The sequence below is a fragment of the Saccopteryx leptura genome, chromosome 2 (assembly GCF_036850995.1).
Source record: "Saccopteryx leptura isolate mSacLep1 chromosome 2, mSacLep1_pri_phased_curated, whole genome shotgun sequence".
In the NCBI taxonomy this organism is placed as follows: Eukaryota; Metazoa; Chordata; class Mammalia; order Chiroptera; family Emballonuridae; genus Saccopteryx; species Saccopteryx leptura.
Window position 1 is genome coordinate 290,421,492 of NC_089504.1, and position 22,179 is coordinate 290,443,670.

General features: G+C 41.9%; 1 protein-coding gene, 1 non-coding gene and 1 pseudogene across 2 annotated transcripts; all 3 read left to right on the forward strand.

The window, feature by feature from the left end:
* Positions 1–3,375: 3,375 nt before the first annotated feature.
* On the forward strand, positions 3,376–9,296 carry RPTN (repetin). The gene is made up of 3 exons (XM_066362480.1): positions 3,376–3,406; positions 4,585–4,741; positions 5,525–9,296. The coding sequence occupies exons 2-3, from the start codon at positions 4,604–4,606 to the stop codon at positions 8,534–8,536; spliced, it is 3,150 nt and encodes a 1,049-aa protein (XP_066218577.1). The 5' UTR covers positions 3,376–3,406; positions 4,585–4,603; the 3' UTR covers positions 8,537–9,296.
* A 3,131-nt stretch (positions 9,297–12,427) lies between these two features.
* On the forward strand, positions 12,428–12,503 carry TRNAF-GAA (transfer RNA phenylalanine (anticodon GAA)). The gene has a single exon. It is a non-coding gene; the product is annotated as a tRNA-Phe (tRNA).
* Positions 12,504–20,479: 7,976 nt separating this feature from the next.
* On the forward strand, positions 20,480–21,345 carry LOC136392097 (Y-box-binding protein 1 pseudogene; annotated as a pseudogene).
* Positions 21,346–22,179: the final 834 nt, after the last annotated feature.

The following is a 22,179-nucleotide window of genomic DNA, read 5'->3' on the forward strand; positions in this document are numbered from 1 at the left end:
CTGTCCCTAGCACCATGGTCACAAGTCCCGGCTGTGAGCTACGGAAGAGAGGGTAATAAAACTGCAACTGCCCTGGCCAGTTGGCTCAGTGGTAGAGCGTCGGCCTGGTGTGCAGAGTCCCGGGTTCGATTCCCGGCCAGGGCACACAGGAGAAGCGCCCATCTGCTTCTCCACCCCTCCCCCTCTCCTTCCTCTCTGTCTCTCTCTTACCCTCCCGCAGCCGGGGCTCCACTGGAGCAAAGATGGCCCGGGCGCTGGGGATGGCTCTTCAGCCTCTGCCCCAGGTGCTAGAGTGGCTCTGGTCGCAACAGAGTGACACCCCAGAGGGGCAGAGCATCGCCCCTGGTGGGCAGAGCGTCGCTCCCTGGTGGGCGTGCTGGGTGGATCCCGGTGGGGTGCATGCGGGAGTCTGTCTGTCTCTCCCCGTTTCCGGCTTCAGAAAAATACAAAAACAAAAAACAAACAAAAAAAAACCCTGCAACTGAGGTTTCTCTAAGGACAAAAAAACTGAGTTGCCAGGTATTATCAAGAAGAAATAGCACTGCACAGCGCATACATTTTACCCCTACCTTCTGCTTGCCAGCTTGCCTGCTTACTTGCCCATAGACAAAGATTTTCACTTAAGCAATTACCCAGGGCTTAGCTATAAAAACCTCACCTCCCTCAATGGTGTGCAAAGCTTTTGCTCAACTGCTGCCGTTGGTGGTGCCTTTATATGTAAGTGATAAAGGCTATGTTCACTCTATCTAATCCTCCTTGTGGTTTCTGGGATCTCACAACAACACCAGATTGATTTCCCAGGTCCAGACCTCCTGTGCTATACAGCTGGCCACCTTACTGCAGTCGATTAAAATCTTTCCCCAAACAATGCTTTGATCATGTCACTTTTCTGACCAAAATGTTCCCTACTTCCCATTTTTCATTAAAATAAACCAGGGGTCCCCAAACTATGACCTACGAGCCGCATGTGGCCCCCTGTGGCCATTTATCCGGCCCTCACTGCACTTCCAGAAGGGGCACCTCTTTCATTGGGGGTCAGTGAGAGGAGCATAGTTCCCATTGAAATACTGGTCAGTTTGTTGATTTAAATTTACTTGTTTTTTATTTTAAATATTGTATTTGTTCCCGTTTTGTTTTTCGACTTTAAAATAAGATATGTGCAGTGTGCATAGGGATTTGTTCATAGTTTTTTTTTATAGTCCAGCCCTCCAATGGTCTGAGGGACAGTGAACTGGCCCCCTGTGTAAAAAGTTTGGGGACCCCTAAAATAAACCATAAAGCAGATGGTAAATTTGCCTCAGAGAATGTATAAGAAAGCGCATTAGGCCTTGGCTAGTTGGCTCAGTGGTAGAACATCGGCCTGGTGTTTGGATGTCCCAGGTTCAATTCCTGGTCCGGATACACAGAAGAAGTGACCAACTGCTTCTCCACTCCTCCCCTTTCCCCTTCCTTTTCTTTCTCTCTTCTTTTCCCACAGCCATGGCTAGATTGATTCAAGCACATCAGCCACAGGCACTGTGGATGGTTCCGGGAGCCTCGGCCTCAAGGTGCTAAAAATAACTCGGTTGTGAGCACAGCCCCAAATGGGCAGAGCATCAGTCCCAGACAAGGGCTGCTGGTGGTAGGGTCCCAGTTGGGGTACATGTGGGAATCTGGGAAACTGTCTCTCTATCTCCCCTCCTCTCACTTGGAAAGGAAGATAAATAAATAAATAAATAAATAAAGCAAATAGAAAGCCTGTTAGGCTAAAGTAAAGGATCAGGGGTTCTCGGTTTGGCTTTAGTCATAACCCTGTGGGACCCTAGGCAAGTTTTTCAAGCTAGTTGGGCTTCAGTTTTCTGATCTATAAAATTAGGAAGCTAAACTAGATTTCCTTTCCAGCTTCAAAATTTTCTAATTCTCTTCTCCTATATACCCTTTATTCTAGCCAGACTTACCAACTCACTCTAACCCAAACACACCTGTAAACTCTCACCTTTGTATTTTTGGTCTTTCTCCCCACCAGAATCTCTTGTCTTTCCTTTCTGCCCACTTGAATCTTTCGGGGAACCACACAAATCCCACCTTCTAAGAGAAGCGTGCCCCAGCCCCTGAAGACTCCATACATACCCAGGTTTTCTAACACTCAACACCTCTCATGTTCTGCTCCCGGTATTCAAAATCTTTTTTTTTTTTTTTTACACTAAGCTTTTTTATTCCAACTGGACTAAAATCTCGTTGCATTTTTGTGATTCCCTTACAGAATCCCAAGTTCTACTAACTAATTGATGTATGAATTCACAGAAAAAAGTACAACCAGAAACAAAAAATAGAAAGTATAGTAGACCTGCGGTGGCGTGGTGGATAAAGTGTCGATCTGGAAATGCTGAGTTCGCCGGTTTGAAACCCTGGGCTTGCCTGGTCAAGGCACATATGGGAGTTGATGCTTCCAGCTCCTCCCCCCTTCTCTCTCTCTGTCTCTCTCTCTCCCCCTCACTCTCCTCTCTAAAAATGAATAAATAAAAAAAAATAAAAAAGATAAAAAAAGAAAATATAGTAAATCTAGAATTCTTTGCATTTTACACAAAATTCTCAAACACTTTCATAATCAATAACTCACTCGCTCCACCAAGATCTACTAAGAATCTTTAAGATTTACTAAGACACTGATGGCATGTCATAGGTGTAGTGATGAGGGATAAATAGAGGCCTAGGTCTCTGACAGTATCTCTACTCACAAATAGCATAAGATCCCACATTGTTCTTAAAGTAGTAGCAGCAACACCATCATAATGCCCTCCCTCCCCCCAATTGGTCATGTATTTATTTACTCCCTCCAATAGCCTGCAGAGAAGTTAAGTATTTTAAAATTTTCAAAATAAGTCAATAGATTAAAATAAACAGATTAAAATACACATAAACAAGACATTAGCCTAAGATAAATCTTTTCCAGGAACTGTATCCTGGCCATACATCTAGAATCTCTAGTCCCTACTTTGACAGATTTTTGTAAAGTGACCATATTGATAATCTTCTGTGGTATGATTTGACTATTGTCTTCCTTTAATCTTAGTAAGTGACACATATTAAGGATGAACATCTCCGTCTTTTTTGGACCCCACAACACTCATGCACACACACACTCCCTTAATTAAATAGGGCTGGGACTTGAACAGTGTCACCTAATCTAATGACAAACAGGTTCATGAGCAAGTGGGGGAAGTAAATAAACCAAACGGTTTGCAGAGGGAGAGGCCAAGTTGGGTTGAGCTGGGCTGGGTACAAGGTGATTCAGGCTCTGCCACAGAATGGGTGTCTCCTGGGATGGCCTAGTAGGACAATTAAAACCCCTATAAATAGGATAGGTTTTCAAGTCTCCAGTATCCTCTTCAGCTTCTCAGTCTTCAGCTCATTCCTCCTCACGCAGGTAAGACATGCATGGGAGAACCATGGCAGTATCCATGAGGCTCTTGATGGTGGCTGTGATGTGCTGGGCTGGAGAAGTCTGAGACTGTTCCTTAGGGTGATGGCTGTGGGTACCCTCTTTCTTCCTTTTCTTGGTTTTATCTAAGAGCATCATGATAACTGGGGTTGCCTACTGCTGAGGCTATAAAATATGCATGCTTTTGTTTCAGCATGTCCTAGGCATTCCAAAATCAAGGGCTAGAACTATTGGTGAATAGCTTAGTTTCCCATAGTGAAGCATTTGCCTTTTGTGCAAGTTAGGCAAGACCCAAGAGTTTAGAGCTCATCAGGGGCACAGCCCTGGACCATGAATCCATGTACTGTCACGTCTCTTTGCAATGAATTGTTACTAAGGACTAAGTTAGTCCCATACAATTCATTATTTGGCACTAATTCATATAAGCATGACTGCATGCTTTTGGAAATCCAACGTGCTCTGCAGTTAGGGTTTGTTTGGAAGCTGATAAACCCAGTAACTGGGATTTTTCACACCATAACAAGAAATATTAAGATCCAGATCTCCAAAGACCCCAGCATCCTAGCAGGGCCAATGTGAACTTAGCTTATCATTATGCAGTTAATTGGCCTGCTATTTTCATCTGTAACAGTTTTGTATTCAGTGATTCTATTTTATAATCATTATCTCAAAGTAAACATTCAAGCCAGAAAGTTTCTTTGGCTCATCAGAAGACTGTGGCTTGTTCAGTGGGGCCTATGTCGTGCCCCATCCAGTGCATTAGTTGTTCATGGAAAATAATGCTTCACTGCACTGGCTTTGGCCCTGCCTCTGTGGGTTTCCTGACCATCTTTCTTTTCTGTTCTAATCTGAGAGTTTCAATCAGGCAAGTCCTACCTGGAGTACAGGATGGGGCATATAAAATACCTACCATGTATTTTTTGGCTTTTAGGAAATAGCCATTTTTTTTTAGCAGGGGACCCATAATCTGAACCCATCTCTCACTGTAATATGTGATATTTGGAGCCAGACTGTGGGTCAAAATGAGTGAGGGGTATGGCTAAGGTGGGGCTCTGTCATTACTTAAGCTTCTGTCCTTGACCAAGAGGGGCCACTTTCCCTCTGAAAATGCTGTCTCCTGGGCTTCATTCTAAACACAATCAAAATCTTGTTTCTTCTTTTAGGTTCACTTGTTTTTGCCAAATGGCTCAACTCCTGAACAGCATACTCACTGTGATCAAAGTATTCCAAAAATATGCTAAAGAGAATGGGGACTGTGCCCTGCTGTGCAAGAAGGAGTTGAAGCAACTGCTCTTGGCTGAGTTTGGAAACATCCTCCGGGTAAGATGCATAGACTCTGGGCCCCATGGAGTTAAGTGTGAGTGACTCTAACACTGCATCTGGGTGATTTTTGTTTCATTTGGTCATGCTCCACCCTGTAGTTAAAAATGTTTCAGACAGCCCCTTAGTAGCTCACTTACAGCACACAGACATGTGTGCACAGGCATGCTCACACACACACACACACACACACACACATGCACACACATCTCTTTGTATCTGAGCTCCAGCAGGAGGCAGTACACCTTTGAACTGGAAATCATTTCTCAGAAGAGGAAATTTAGATTCATATTTTAATTTCTATATTTTAGTGCTGTCTACATATCTTCTCATTCATTCATTCAATCATTAACTTAATAAAGAGTCGTTAAGCACCTACTCCAAACCAGCAGCATACTAACCACTGAAGATACAAAGAGAGCTCCCCTTTCCTCAGGATTTCACAATATAGTTGGAAAGAAGTTGGTAAACAAACAATGACAATGTAGCATGTAATGGGATAGGACAGCTTCCTCAAATAACTCAAATTAAGTATTAATAAAGCTGATTTTAAGTAAGTGCATCCAGTCCCTATAGTGCTGCTCTCTCTCTTTTGTCAGCAAGAGGTGATGTTTTGAGAACCAGATAATCAAAAACTAGAACCAAGCTTAAGCCTCTTCAGTTTAATGCTTTCTCAACTAAGGAAGGTTTACTCAAACTAAATGAACCAGGGTATAGACATAAGCAAACATGTTAGTATCCACAGGAAAATATATAATTTTTTTTCTGTTTTTCTTCTCACAGAGACCAAATGATCCAGAGACTGTGGGAACCATACTGAGCCTCTTGGATAAAGACAGAAATGGACATGTTGATTTTCATGAATATCTCATGTTGGTGTTCCAGCTGGCCCAAGCTTGCTATCATAAACTGGAAAATGAATCATGTGGAGATAAAACCTTCCAGCAAGAAGAGGAGCAGGAAGGAACACAAGGTCATTCATTTCCAGGAAATACAGGCAGACAACATAGGCAGTGGCATGAGGGAAAAAGGCAAGATTCTCATGACAGTCAATCTGAGAGACAAAACCAGGGTCAGTCTGACAGACAAGACAAGGACTCCCACTATGGTCAGTCTGAGAAACAGAATCAGGACTCCCACCATGGTCAGTCCGAGAGACAGGATCAGGACTCCTACCATGGTCACTCCAAGAGACAGGATCAGGACTCCCACCATGGTCAGTCCGAGAGACAGTATCAGGACTCCCACCATGGTCAGTCCGAGAGACAATATCAGGACTCCCACCATGGTCAGTCCAAGAGACAGAATCAGGACTCCCACTATGGTCAGCCTGAGAAACAAGATCAGGACTCCCACCATGGTCAGTCCGAGAGACAGAATCAGGACTCCCACCATAGTCAGTCCATGAGACAGGATCAGGACTCCCACCATGGTCACTCCGAGAGACAGGATCAGGACGCCCATCATGGTCAGTTTGAGAGACAGGACCAGGATTCCAGCTCTAATCAAAGACTGAGTCATAAATCTATCAGTGGCCAGCCTAAAAGACAAGGATATATCTTTGCTTTAAGTCAGAATGAGAAACAAGTTCAGACTCATAATGGCCAGTCTGAAAGGTTTAGACAACAACCAAGCTATGGCCAGACTGGAAGACTTGGAGAGAACTCTTGCTCTAGCCAAACAAACCAACAGGAATCAGGCTATCGTCAGAGAGACAGACAAGAATTGGATTCTCAGTATGGTCAGACAGACAGACAAGGTCAGAGTTCTCATTATAGTCAGACAAATAGACAAGGCCAGAGTACCCACTATGGTCAGACAGACAGACAAGGCCCAATCTCTCAATATAACCAGACAGACAGACAAGGGCAAAGTTCCCACTATGGTCAGACAGACAGACAAGGGCAGAGTTCCCACTTCAGTCAGACAAACAGACAAGAGAAGAGTTCCCACTATGGTCAAGCGGACAGACAAGGGCAGAGTTCCCACTACGGTCAGACGGACAGGCAAGATCAGAGTTCCCACTATGGTCAGACAGACAGACAAGGGCAGAGTTCCCACTACGGTCAGACGGACAGGCAAGACCAGAGTTCTCATTATGGTCAGACAAATAGACAAGGCCAGAGTACCCACTATGGTCAGACAGACAGACAAGGCCCAATCTCTCAATATGATCAGACAGACAGACAAGGGCAGAGTCCCCACTACGGTCAGACAGACAGACAAGGACAAAGTTCCCACTACGGTCAGATGGACAGGCAAGACCAGAGTTCCCACTATGGTCAGACAGACAGACAAGGGCAGAGTTCCCACTACGGTCAGATGGACAGACAAGGCCCAATCTCTCAATATGACCAGACACACAGACAAAGGCAGAGTTCCCACTACGGTCAGACAAACAGACAAGGGCAGAATTCCCACTACGGTCAGACGGACAGACAAGAGCAGAGTTCCCACTACGGCCAGACGGACAGGCAAGACCAGAGTTCCCACTATGGTCAGACAGACAGACAAGGCCAGAGTTCTCACTATGGTCAGACAGACAGACAAGGTCAAAGTCATCATTATGGTCAAGAAGACAGACAGGCTCAGAATTCCCACTACGGTCAGACAGACAGACAAGGTCAGAATTATAATTATGGTAAAAAGGACAGACAATGCTCCACCTCTCAATATGACCAGACAGACAAACAAGACCAGAGTTATCATTATGGTCAGACAGACAGACAAGGTCAGACTTCCCACTATGGTCAGACAGAGAGACAAGACCTGAGCTCTCAATACAGTCAGTCAGAGGCTGGGGAAACTGGGAAAAATAGATACTTCCAAGGGAGTGAGGGAACAACCAGAGGCTCATATGTTGAACAATCAGGAAGGTCAGGGAGACCAAGTCCACAGACTCAGGGACAGAAAGAGAACCAAAATCAGGGACAGAGATTTCAGTCTAGTGCAGGGCAGCAGAACAGCCACCAGGCATGGGAGCCTAAGGAGGATAGCCAACACCACCAACACAAACTCGTAGCACAAATCCAGCAAGAAAGGCCAGGCTGTCACAAAGGGAGTGACTGGCAATCATGTAGTAGTGAGCACGGCCACAGACAGACTCAGACCAGAGAGAGTCGTGGTGAGGGGCAGAGCCACCAAGCGGAGGAAAAGCAGGGCCATCAAATCTGGGGTAGACATGGCCATGAGGGTCAAAAAACTCCATTTGAGACACAGAACAGGCAAACCCATGAAGAGAAACAAAACCATCATACATGGGACAAGCAAACCCATGAAGATGAGCAGAACCATCAGAGACGAGACAGGCAAACCCGTGAAGATGAGCAGAACCATCAGAGACGAGACAGGCAAACCCTTGAAGATGAGCAGAACCATCAGAGACGAGACAGGCAAACCCGTGAAGATGAGCAGAACCATCAGAGACGAGACAGGCAAACCCATGAAGATGAGCAGAACCATCAGAGACGAGACAGGCAAACCCGTGAAGATGAGCAGAACCATCAGAGACGAGACAGGCAAACCCATGAGAAGAAAGAGAGATATCAAGGGTCCCAGGATCAACAAACCCACGGGACCCAGAGAGGCTGTGCTAACAGAGAAAAATTTTGCATGAATGAGGTTGGTCTGAGCCAAGATTCTCAGGGAAGATATAGTGACCTGGCCTTCCGACCAATCCAAAGTAGTGGGAAGCCTCAAAAAAGAGAAGAGGGTGAAAGTCACCTTACCAAGGCAGCTATTGTTCCCAACCCCCTCTATAACTATGTACAAGAGCAGAGACAGCATTGGCACTAGGCCTTGTGCACACCAGAGCTACTGCTAAGGAAGAAATCTGCATGTCAAGTTTATATTTGCTTCTGTTTTTTAAGAGACTGAAAATGTGTGTCTTCCTTCTCTCTACTTTCTGTTTACAGAAAGGACTAGAATTCACTTTTAGGATATTTTAGTTCTTTGACAAGCAATTCTAGGGTATTCTGGTTGGGTGAAATCTGAGTGATATATTGGGTGAAATAATCAGATTATAATTTTGATTAGTTAGGGAATTTAAATCATTTCCTTGTTTGCTCACCATGTAGTTAAGATACAGCTGGATCAATGAAAGGTAGAAACTTCTCCCAAAAGTTGAGAAGCAGGAAAGGTATTCTAAAGATACAAATCACAAACTGAGAAGAGGACATCTGGGCTTTTGGTGAGCTTTGGCCCCTGTGGATGAAACGTCAGGAATTGCAAGCCTCATAATCAACGCTAAAATGAAACACAGTGAGAGGCTTCTAGGAGAGTCAGAGACCACACAGGGCCTCTTTGATCCACAACACCTCTAGCACCCAGGCTCCTAACCTTCACCAGAGGGACTGTCCACTGAGCTCTTACCACCACAGCTGACTGGACTGGTTTTAGCTCAACACCTTTCTAGTTTCTGATCATATAAAATAGGAGGAAAGCATATGTAATTTGTTTTCAGATTCTAATGAGCCAAAACTGTCGATCCATAGCTCCTGGAGCCTGAATATTTATGGAATTGTATTTAAATACTCAATAAATGATCGGTAAGCAATCACTTTGATGACCTTATTCCTTCTTCACTGTGGGATTGTCCTATCTTCACATTTATAGACCTTTTTTCAAGAACAAGACCTCATGTCAGAACTTCCAAGATCTCATTATTCTTTGAGTTTCTGGGCACTGAAAAATGTCACGAACCAGGTCCTGAGTGAGAACAGTGGAGGATTAAGAAATAAACAGAGAAAAACAAAGGTTGGTTTGGGCGGTCTTCTGCAGGCTGATGACCTACAAAAGTTCCAATATTTGCAGTCAGCTTTATTTTATAATGCAGAGAACAAAGCCGTTTGCAGCTTGGGTATTACTGGGAACCTAGCAAGGAAGTCTCCAATACAGAGTCATGCATAACATCTTAACTAGCAGTTCCTCGAACAAAGGGTAAGAGGAAGGGAATATAGATTTCCTTTAGCAACTCAATCAAGAATGTGGGGGATGGCCGCAATGACTTTGTCAGCTTACAGCCTGTCTCCCACAGAAAAAAAAAATCAATAGGAAACAGAAAAAAGGAGTCAAAAGTGAAGTTATCCAAATACTATTTTTAGCTCCTTCACCCACAGAGAAGTCAAATTGATTCATTCCCTTCATTCACTTCCACATTCAAATGGTCATTAAGTCTTGCCATCTCTACATGTTCCATACCTCTTGAATCTCTTCCCACTTCTCCGTTTCCACTGCCATATCATCCTTCTCTTCAGTGGCTCCCAGTGACTTTAGAATGAAGTTCACATACCTTTGTAGGGTACATCGGTCCTGCACCATCTAACTTAAATTATTTACCCACTCTACTCAGGAAAGGCCCCTCCCAGGAGCATCCAATGCCCCAGCCATGTCAAAGATTTGTCCTTTTCTTAGTATACCATCGTTTTTTACTAGTTCATATGTTTGTATATATAATTCCATAGCCTGGAATACCTTTCCCATCCCTTTTCTACTTGGCAAAAACCTAGGCATCCTTTGTATTCCAACTAAAACATTACATTTCTGAGCAAACCCTCTGGACACTCCAGCACTCCTTCCTCTAAGTTTCTACTCATTTCTGTAATTATTTGTCACACACTCTATTGTGATTATCTTTCCTACAAAACTGGAAATAAGACCATATCTTCTTCAACCTTGTATAAGGTTGTTTTGTTTTGTTTTAACATTGATGAGAAAGACAATTTGATTCCCAACTGGGGCCAGACTATGTGTTGAGTTGGCACGTTCTCCACATGTCCTGTTGGTTTTCTCCATATACTCTGATTTTTCCCATATCCCAGAGATGTGTACATGAGGTAAATAGGTGTCTCTGAATTGTCTTACTCTGAGTGAGTGTGCCTTGTAATAGAAGGGCCCCATGTCCAAGGTGGGTCCTACTTTGTACACTGAGCTGCCAAGAAAAGTTTCAGCCACCTGTGACCCTGGACTGAAATAAGTGGGCTGGAAAATAATTATCTTACTTGTTTTTATTTAACTTTCTTAAATGTATGTATGTATAGCTCACATTTACTTCAGTGTTTAATATTAGAAGTGTTTTGGTCTTTATTGAGAAGTTTGGTGATGTTTTTGTGACCAGGAACTTAACTCTTGTTTATATCAATTACAGTAACCTATGGTAAAAATTGTTCCATTATACATCATTTCACTTAGAGTTGCAGTTCCCAAGAACCTACTGACGATGTTAAAAGAAGACTTTCTGTACTGCTTAGCACTTAGGGCAGCCACTGATATATAGTGGCATCATTAATTGTTTAATAGATGGATAGGTGGAGGAAATTATTCTGGCTTGGGAATAAATTCAACTGAACATTTATTTCATTAAACAGACAAGAGAAATTAAATAAGACCCTTATTCAGTCAGGGCTCAATAAGTGAAACAGTAACTTTTGGATATTTTAAGCCTAGAATTATAAGAGCTGAATTATTAAAAATCAACAAGCAACTTCTGAAACTACTGAGTTCAATACATGACCAGTACTGCAGTCAAAGAATCAGAAAGCTGAGATCCAGAAACTACTGGCATTGCTGCCAAAATTGTCTGTCAACATCCACATCTCCATAGGTTTGTTTACCCAAAATAAATCATGATGCCTTCCAAATATTATGCAAATACATCTAATTGGTAAAACATAGTTTTTATCCAGAACCCTAACTGCAAGAAAATCTAGGAAATACAAAAGGAGGTAAGAATGGATGCCAAGGGCCATCAGATCATTTTCACCATAGGAAGGACAAAAAACTCATAACAATAGCACCTTTCCTCAAAAAGGTTATACAGTATAGTAAGAAATATGTCTATAGCAGCACCATTAAATAAGGCAAGAAGTCATAAGTAAAGAAGATTGCTGTAATGATACCAAGAAGGAAGTAAGCCTGTTGGAAGGATTGGAAAAGGCTTTCACAGAGGAAAGCACCCAAACGAGGGCCATAATGCTGGCAGAGAGGGAATGAGAAGGATCATGGCTTGTTCTGGACCTTAAACTCAGCAAGGATGCCCATTTGTTGGCTGCTGTTTAAATGACAAAATTGTTTAGGTGTAAGATGAGTCTTCCTTACAAATGTTTTCTGTAACTTAGACCTTTCCCAGAAAGCTAAATCAGAGGGGGGAGAATAAACCCAAAAATGAGAAATCTCAAAATCTGGAAGCTGCTCAGGGTTCATGGGGGCTCTGAGTGAGTCAGCAGGCAGTATAACCTGGGAGGGATTGGGGCATTCTAGGCAGAGAGAATAGCATGGATACAAAATGGAGAAGGAAAGCCCAGGAGTGCTTGATGAAGCTGAGAACACTAATGAGAGAAAGCAGAGAGAGTCACAGCTGAAAGGACAGTGAGCCAGGTCATGGAGGACCTCAAACTTAACTATGAAGGATTTGGAATTTTTTCTTCTGAGTGGCAGGAACCACAAAAATTTTATGAGAGAAAAATGAGAAAGTAAGGAGAAACCTGGTAGAAAAGATGGTTGGGATAGAAGAAAATAGCTAATAAAGGATAGAGTTGGTGAATTTAACCTGTGTAACTTCCCCATCACAGGTACAGCAAATGCCCCTGCACCCCTTGCAACATGGCAGACTGGGAACTATCCAGTTTCTAAGGCCAAAGCCAATGACGAGAAAGAAGGGAGTCCACCCTCAAAAAATATGTGAAAGAGGCCCTGGCCCATTGGCTCAGTGGTAGAGCATTGGCCTGAAGTGCAGGAGTCCTGGGTTCAATTCCCGGCCAGGGCACAGTGAAGAAGTACCCATCTGCTTCTCCACCCCTCCCCCCTCTCCTTCCTCTCTTTCTCTCTCTTCCCCTCCCACAGCCCAGGCTCCATTGGAGCAAATTTGCCCCGGGTGCGGAGGATGGCTCCATGGCCTCTGCCTCAGGCACTAGAATGGCTCTGGTTGTAACAGAGCGATGCCCCAGATGGGCAGAGGATCGCCCCCTGGTGGGCATGCCAGGTGGATCCCGGTCGGGCGCATGCAATAATCTGTCTGACTGCTTCCCTGTTTCCAACTTCAGAAAAAAAAAATGTGTGAAAGAAGGGAGGGGAGGCCCTGGCCTGTTAGCTCAGTCAGTTAAGAATGTCATCCTGAAGCAACAAGGTTGCTGGTTCGATCCCTGGTTAGGGCACACACGGAAGCAGCCAATAAGGGCAAAACTGAGTGGAACAACAAATGAATGCTTCCCTTGCCCCCTCCTTTCTCTATCCTTCCTCTCTCTGTCTTTCCGAAACAATAAATCAAAAGAAGTTAAGAGCTGGCTGCATAGCTCAGTTGGTTGGATCATTGTCCCGGAGCATGGAGGATGCCAGTTTGAGTCTCTGGTCAGGGCACATATAGCTCAATGTTTCTGTCTCTATCTCTTTCCCTGCCTCTCTCAGAAGAAGGAGGAGAAAGAGGAGGACAAGGAGGAGAAGAGAGAAAACATTCTAATGTGGCACAGGCTAACCAGAAGTTGTCTCTGCAGCTGGCAAAAAAAAAAAAACAAGTAACAAAAACAAAAAAACCCCACAAAAAACAGCTCTCTGGATCTAAGTCACAGAGTAACCTTCCAAACTTTCTCAACTGAAAAGTCCAAATAGAAGACCATCTCCCTTGAGCACTGTCTCTATTCCCAAACTCTGAGAGAATTCACAGTGCTTCCTCCAAATATATCTAAATAAGAGAAACGTTATTTCCTTACAAAAAACTGATTTTCATTTTACTGTAACCCAAATTTCTTCCCCTTGGGGGTCACTCCTCAGCTGTCTTCTCCTTTCTTCTAACTACAAGTTATCTTAACCAGTCCTGTGGTTTTAAATATCATCACTATTTCTAAGATTCTCAAACCTTTATCTCCAACCCTTTCCTAAATCCCAGACTCATTTATCTAATTATCTACTTGGCACTTCATTTGGATGTGAAATAATATTTTAATCTTAGCATTCTCAAATAGAACTCTTGACTTAACCTATTTCTCCCTCAATTTCTCTATTTCAGTTAAGTTAGTAGCACCATCCACATAGCTCAAGCAAAAACCTAAGAGACATTCTTTGTTGTAATCATTCTTGTTCCAGTAATATAATGTTATAGTAATTAAATATATAGAAATATAGAAAAGTATGGAAGATAAATAGAAATAAATTAGGATATAATATTAAAAGCAATTAAGGAAAGTAAATAAGGCTATGCTGTCTGGATAGGAATTAATCTAGTGTGTACAGATATGTAGGCAGACTCTGCCTTTCGTGCAGGACCCAGTTAGTGTGTGTGTGAAGTTATATATAGATAAAAAGTGGCTTGATGTCATAACTCTGTAAGTTAATATAAACAAGAAGCTTCCCTTGGAAAGTAGCTTGATGTGACATTTCAGTAAATTAACATAGAAAGGACTCCCTGCTAGGTACTCCCCAAAAGGTGGTTTGAGGTGATTAACACCTATTAGAAGGCATTGGCCAGAAAAGGTACTAAAACTAAGGGGCCCCCCTGCTGCAGTAGTCACCCAGACTCTAACGTTGAACATGGACTGTCTCCAAGCCGCTCTGACCAAGGACAGCCGAGAGGAGCACGCTGACAGGGAACCCTTAAGCTATACCCAGGCAAACCAAAAGAATTTGTAAGTAATAAACTGCCTGTGTGATTCTCGCAACTAACTTGTGTGTAGGTCGTGTTTTTCTTCCAGTGGCAGTTTGTCTCGGCACTGATAAGTAGAATCCTCATAGCTGCCTCAAAAGTAGTCTTCAGGAGTCTGCCAGTCCTGCTGTTAAGCAGGAGTGTCCCACTGTGCGGGAAGTCTAATCGGAGGCCTGATCAACGTAGAGCTTGGGCCCTTTGGGACAATTCTCTTCCCCCAAATCAAACTAATCAACAAGTCTTCTTGTTTCTATTTTAAAAATATAGTATAGCCCTAGCCGGTTGTCTCAGCAGTAGAACATGGGCCCAGCATGTGGAAGTCCCAGGTTCGAATTCCAGTCAAGGCGCACAGGAGAAGTGGTCATCTGCTTCTCCACCTCTCCCCCTCTTCTCTTTCCCCACCCCACCCCACAGCCATGGCTTGAAAGCTTCAAACAAGTTGGTCCCAGGTGCTAAGGATGGCTCGACAGGCTTGCCTCAAGTGCTAAAACAGCTTGGTTGCAGAGCAATGGAGCAGCAGCCCAGATGGACAGAGCATCGCCCCCTAGTGGGCTTGCTGGGTGGACCTGGGCCGAGGCACATGCGGGAGTCTGTCTCTGCCTCCCCCTTGTCCCACTTAATTAAAAAATATCTATATAGTATAGCTCAAATCCACCATTCTTGTCATCTCTACTTCTATTACTCCCATCCCCACGTCTCCCTCTTAGAATGCAGCAACAGCTTCCTGATGCGGGGTGTTTACTCTTTTGTAAAATGTACCAAACCATATCATGTCACTCTCCAGCTTAAAATACTGGGTAGTTTCTCATCATACTGAGAATAAAATGTAACATTCTTCCCAGGGCCTTCCTAGGATGGGACCCTGCTAGCACGTATCTTGACCTCTTCTGTACAGTCACTGTTTTCCAACCACTCTGGTCTTCTTTCCACAGTGCTAGCAGGACAAGCTGGTTCTCACCTTAAGGCCTTGAACAAGCTATTTCTTGTGCCTGGAATATTTTTCTCCCTGATCTTTGTATGGCTAGCTCTTTATTTCATTCAAGTCTTATTTAAAAAGTCACCTCCTCAAAGAAGCTTCTCTAACATTTTATCTAAGATATTATGCCCCTATCACTTTCCCACACATACTCCTATTTTTGTTATTGTTCTTAACATTTTTCATATTTTAGATCTTATTTTTGTGTTACTTATTCATGGTCTTTTGCCCACTACTGGAACTTAAGACCCACCAGAACAAGGATTTTGCTAGTCTGGTTTATTACTGTACCCTCTGCATCGAAAACAGTGGCTGCTCGTGGTGCACGCCCAGTAAGTGTTTATGTCATTGAATGCTCACAGAAGCCCTCCATGATCTGGCTTCATTCTACATTTCCAGCTTGGTTCCCCACAATGCCCCAATATCTGACCTTCCAGCTTAACTGGATATCTTCTCAGCTTCCATACCTCTGCTTATACCATTTCTTCCACTTAAATGTTCTTCTTATCTTCCTCTGTCAAAAATACCACCCATTTGTACTAATTAGCAACAGCTTCTGGACCTATCACCAGTACATAACTTATCACATTGCTGCACAGTCATTTTAAATGCATCCATTTCCCACACCAAGCTGTGAGGTCTTAGAAGGAAGAAACTGCATCTTAGTCACAGTCATCTTCAGCACCAAACACAATGACTGGCCGATTATATAGAAAGAGATGTGGATTTAGAATTAAAAAACCTATATTTGAGGCCTCGCTATATCATCTACTAATTTTACAATCTTAAAAAATTTTTATCTCTTTAAATCTCAGTTTCTTCATCAGTAAAGTAGAGCTTAAAATTCCAATAGTTACTTTAAAATAAATTGAAAAATTGAGATAGTTTATTCAGAGTAATTAATAATCTGATATCTTTTTTGCTGATTTAGTTTGCATTTATTGTCTTTTCCCCTTTGGTATTATTTTAATAGAAAATTAACAGAGCTAAATATATTAGTAAAGAGCTTGACTTAAGTAAGTGCCAGCACCTCCAAGAAGCTTTTCTTGATCCCCTTTCTTCCTAGACAATAGAAACCACTCTTTTGTCTTCAACCAATGTCTTTAAAACCTTCCATAATCATCATCCCAGTCTGTGTTGCTATAGGTAGCAGTAAACATCCCTTACTCCTTGACTATATTGAAGGATACTTCAAAAAAAATGTTCACACTTTATTATCAACATCATTGTTATCATTCAGAATAATTAGTTGGTGGGTGCTTGTTGAATCAAATTCAACTGAATGGACTCTGTCTGTTACATCACAACTCTTTCCTCCAAGCCTGGCACCATCATTGTGTGGCCATAGTCCTCTTCTGCTATTAGTGCACTTTTGTGCCTGCCCAGGACCCAACTTTCTCTGCACTCAGACTTCCTGTGCCCCTCCCCCCACAAGCCCCATTTAAATAGAGCTCCTGAAGGAGGGCTATTTTCCCCTCAGCACATTTTTCATGATTTGCAGGATCCCAGATTGTGGCCATCCTATTTTCTTACTTTTTGCTCCACTTACCCCTTCTCCTCCCTTTCAGTCTAAACCCAACAATTACTAACCCTCAATGCCTTGAAAGGCTAATTCCAATCTCACCTCCTTAAATCCTCTCTCAGTGTTCTGTGGATTTCCACATACTCGGATGAACTGTGTGCATTCTGCCTTCTGATAGCGGCATTTACAAATGTTCTCCTGTTGCTTCAGTTACCTGTTCATCTTTTCCACAGAGGCTATAAGGTCATTAAGAAGCTGATGAGTCTCCTATTTCCTTGAGAACCCAGAACAAATGAATTTAAAGCCATTGTTCTTGGCTAATTTATTAGAACATTTACTCAAGCAGTTGGAGCCTAATTTGAATTGAATGTTTATTGACTGAATATTTACTGTCAAAATACAATCTCTTATTGCATTTTGCATACAAGCAACTTGCATTTTTGAGAAGAAAGGTCATTAAAAACACCATTAAACAGATAGCAACAGTCTAAGAGAGCACTGAACTGGGATCAGTAAAGTTATGTTCAAGTCCTGGCACTGCTACGAAGGCCACATGTGACTTCAGGTAATTTTTGTCCTCTTACTGGGCTCCGGTTTTTCATCCTTAAAGTGAGTTGGCACAATATAATCTATAATGTTTCCGTCAAGTCATAATGCTATGGTTTTATAATTTAATGTCTAGATCAGGGGTAGTCAACCTTTTTATACCTACGGCCCACTTTTGTATCTCTGTTAGTAGTAAAATTTTCTAACCACCCACTGGTTCCACAGTAATGGTGATTTATAAAGTAGAGAAGTAACTTTACTTTATAAAATTTATAAAGCAGAGTTACAGCAAATTAAAGCATATAATAATAATTATTTACCAAGTACTTTATGTTGAATTTTTGCTAAATTTGGCAGAATAAATCTTTATAAAACAACTTACTATAGTTAAATCTATCTTTTTATTTATACTTTGGTTGCTTCGCTACTGCCCACCATGAAAGCTGGAACGCCCACTAGTGGGCGGTAGGGACCAGGTTGACTACCACTGGTCTAGATGAATCAGCCAGGACGATTAAGTACAGTCAATTTTCCAGAGGCTAAAGAACACCTTGAAAACCAACTGAAGAAAATGGTCATATGGAGTTCTAGCGCCACCTATTGATCACTGGGTTCCTTCTGTCTTTAGATTCTAGAAAATGACAAAAGCTGTTGAGAAGGGACCAGGTTATAGTATTGTGCTCTCTGCCCAGTGAACAAGTGAGATTTTGTCATATGAACTGGTCACAAGTTTCTACTACAGCAGCTATCATCCCTAAATGTGCAGTGTATATACATTGTGTGGTATACTATGGAATTAGGAACAGCAGTTTGGGACTCGAGTAGAAATGAGTTTCTGTCTTGGCTCAGCCACTGCCTGTGTAACTTGAGCCTCAGTTTTCTCATTTTAAAATTCAGATAATATCTTTATAAGGTGTTTGTAAGAATCTGTGGAGTGTTTGGCATGGTCCTTGGCACATTCTAGGCACTAGAGAATTGTAAAGACATTACTCATGCCTTAGAAGCGCTTACAAAGTCAAGGGTAGAGGCAAGTGCTAAGCTATTTATATAAGTAATTATGATTCAATATACAACATCTGTTGATCATCTTATGCACACTAAAGACTGTAACAAGGTGGTAGGACAGTAAGAAAGAAAGCAACATGGAGGCTCAAATGAAGGACAGGCTATATGCAGGAGGGGCAAGACAAATGTCTTCATAGTAAAGAAAGCATCTGTCCCAGACTTTAATTAACAACTAAGTTTTATATAGCCAGGTGAATTTCTTCAATTAATATTGTACACATTAAAGTCTCACTTCAAATTTCATCTCCATAAAGCCATCTCTTATCCTTATCTTAGTCTTTAATTTTTCTACTTCACCTGTCTGCTCCTATTATTCTCAATTCTCTATTGTGACATTCTAATTCATTCTGCTTATTTTAAAGTCCTCAATTTGCACATCTATCTTTCGCACATGTCTCTAAAGCCAGGTAAATCATTAATCTTATTCATATATAAAACCATGCGCAACACCTACTAATAACAAAAGCATCTTACATGTGTATAATATTCTAAAGTCTCAGGTTCATTCATTCATTCACCCAACAAACACTGATGACTACAATTTGTTGGATGTTCTAGATGGGCTAATAGGCAGGGTGCTTGCCATGAAAAATTTACAACCTATGGGACAAAAAACAATTACAATTCCATGTGATGGGTACAAAAGAACAAGCAAATACAAGTAAAATATAACCATTACTAATCTTCCTTGAGCACTTAGTGTTTGTCAAGCATAATGCTGAGTGCTCCATGCCTTATTCTATGGAATCCTCTCATGAATCCTACGCTGTTATGTGCTTTTTATCATCTCCATTTTAGAGACAAGAAAGAAGAAGAATCAAGAGATTAAATAATTTACCAAAGTTATATATATATTAGAAGTGGCAATAATACATTTCAAATCCAGGTCTGACTTCTTAGGATCTATGTTTTTAAATGAATTTATTGGCTCCCAAGCCAATGAAAAGGGTCTATTCAATAAGTATTATAATTTATGGAGAAGAATCCAGTATGTAACTGTCAAATCAACTGGTCTTTACTAGAGCAGATACACATAAGACACATGCTAGGTACTGTGGAGGGCACAAACATGAACCAAACTATCCCTGCCATCAAGGTGCTCACAGTCTACTGAGCAATGCAGTACATAAAAATCAATACATTTAATTAAAAACATGATATGAAGGCTTACAATCAAGCAAGCACAAGAACGAGGAGAAGAAAAAAAATCTAATTGGGAAATACTAGTGGAATTCTTGCTAGAAAAAGCATTTGGTCTGGGCCTTTAAGTATGAGTAGGCTTTAGAGAAGCAAATCTGGGGACGGAGATAGGATGACAGTCACCAGACTTAACAGCATTAGGCGTGGCAGATCTGACTGGGGCTTTGAGTTTATTGTAATCATAATAGGAGCACAACAAACTGATTGCTTTAAGAATAAATAAAAACAGCCTAAAGCATGATATCAAAAGCAAAGGCAATAAAAGTAAAAATAGATAAACTGGACTACATCAAAATTAAAAACCTTTGTGCATCAAAGATAGTCAACAGAGTGAAAAGACAACCCCCATGGAATGGAAGAAAATTTTTGAAAATTATGTATCTGATAAGGGATTAATATCTAGAATGTATAAAAATAACTCCTCAAACTCAACAACAAAAACACAAACAGTCCCATTAAAAAGTGTGCAAAGGACTCAAAAAGACATTTTTTCCAAAGAAGGTATATGAATAATCCAATAAGTATATGAAAACAGGTTCAACATCACTAGTCATTAGGGAAATGTAAATCAAAAGCACAATGAAAAATACCACTGCAACTCATTAGAGTGGCTACTATCAAAGAATAAAATTTTGAGTTCCATCATAGCAGAAGCAGAGAACAGAACCCAGAGAGCCCAGACTAGTTACCATTAGAACCCAGGAGGAGCTGCAGCTGCCAGTCACCCCAATCACCATCATCGCAACCATGAGCAGCGAAGGCCCCACCCTCAGCACTGCTGACATCAGGCCTGGCACCATGGCAGCAGCTAGGGAGCAGCAGCCCCTGGCAGCACCCGCTGCCTGGAACAGAAAGGTCATCACAAGGAAGGTTTTGGGAACAGTAAAATAGTGTAGTTTCATTAATAGGCATGACACCACAGAAGACGTATTTGTGCACCTGACTGCCATAGAAATAACCTGGGAAGTACCTTCACAGTGTAGGAGATGGAGAGACTGTGGAGTTTGGTGTTGTTGAAGAAGAAAGGGGTCACAGAGGCAGCAAATGTTACAGGCCCTGGTGGAGTTCCAGTGCAAGGCAGTAAATATGCAGCAGATCATACCCATTATAGACATTATCCATGTCGCAGGGGTCCTCCGTGCAATTACTAGCAGAATTACCAGAATAGTGAGAATGGGGAAAAGAATGAGGGATGGAGAATGCTCCTGAAGGCCAGGCTTAACGGTACCAGCCCTCCTGCAGGTGACAGTTCCCACCTCACTACATGCAAGACCCTATGGGCACAGACCACAGTATTCCCAACCCTCCTGTGCAGGGAGAAGTGATGGCGGATGCTGCTGACAACCAGGGCGTGGGAGAACAAGGTAGACCAGTGAGACAGAATGTGTATGGGAGCTACAGACCACAATTTAGTAGGGGCCCTCCTCACCAGAGACATCCAAGAAAGGACATCAATGAGGAAGATAAGGAAAATCAAGATGTGACCTAAAGTCAGCAGCCACCTCAATGTCAGTAATTGTAACTTCAATTACCAACACAGTCACCCAGAAAACCCTAAACCACAAGATGGCAAAGAGATAAAAGCAGTCTGTCCAGTGGTGAGATTTAGCCAGTTTGCACCGGTTCGGCAGAACATCATTAACATGTTGTTAATTTTTTGTTGAGTTCGGCAAATTGGTTGTTAAAATAGCACTTGTAATCAGGGTTCTCTCCAAGGTGGGCAGCCACCCAATGTGGAAATCATAAATTTACATTCCTTACTCTTTTTTAACATTAATCTGTGCAACAGCATATTCTAAGCACCATAGTAATGGTCATTCTGTCCATACGTGAAAAAGATTGCAACTGAGGATGCCAATCAAGAAGCAATATGGAAATATCTTAAATAACAGTTTTATTGTTTTTTCCAGGTATTCTTTAATATTTTTTCATTATTTTAAAACTCTTTCTTATAACATAATCTAGTTGTGCCTACCTCTTTTATTGTTCTGATTTAAGTATTAAATGCATGAAATAATAAACTATCTTTCAGTGTATTTTTTTATACTTAAAACGGTCATTAGGGCAGAGAACTGGTTGTTAAATTATTTGAATCCAATCACTGAGTCTATCCATCAGCTGAGAATTTATCTGCTCCCAAGGTTAAGCAGGGCAGGGCTGAGTAAATACCAGCTTACCATCTCTACCATCATTGATTTAGCCACCCAACAAGAAGAAACAAATATGAAATTCCAGCAATAAGAAATGAACAAAAGATTGGAGCTGAAGACCTTAAGTGTTTGCTTTTTACCTGTTGACCAGATAACTAGGACTATCTATGCGGCATGAGGTTTTTATTATTTTCACCTAAAGAAATCTCTTTTTGGTAGACAAATGTGTTTAAAAAAAAAAAAAAAGCCTGACCTGCCCAGTGGTGGTGCAGTGGATAGAGCATCAACCTGGGATACTGATGTCCCAGGTTCAAAGCCCTGAGGTCACCAGCTTGAGAGCAGGGATTG

Excerpts from the sequence above, each read along its gene's own strand:
- RPTN (XM_066362480.1), top strand. The coding sequence starts at position 4,604 with ATGGCTCAACTCCTGAACAGCATACTCACTGTGATCAAAGTATTCCAA. Across the intron at positions 4,742-5,524 it reads AGTTTGGAAACATCCTCCGG|AGACCAAATGATCCAGAGAC; the intron begins GTAAGATGCATA and ends TTCTTCTCACAG.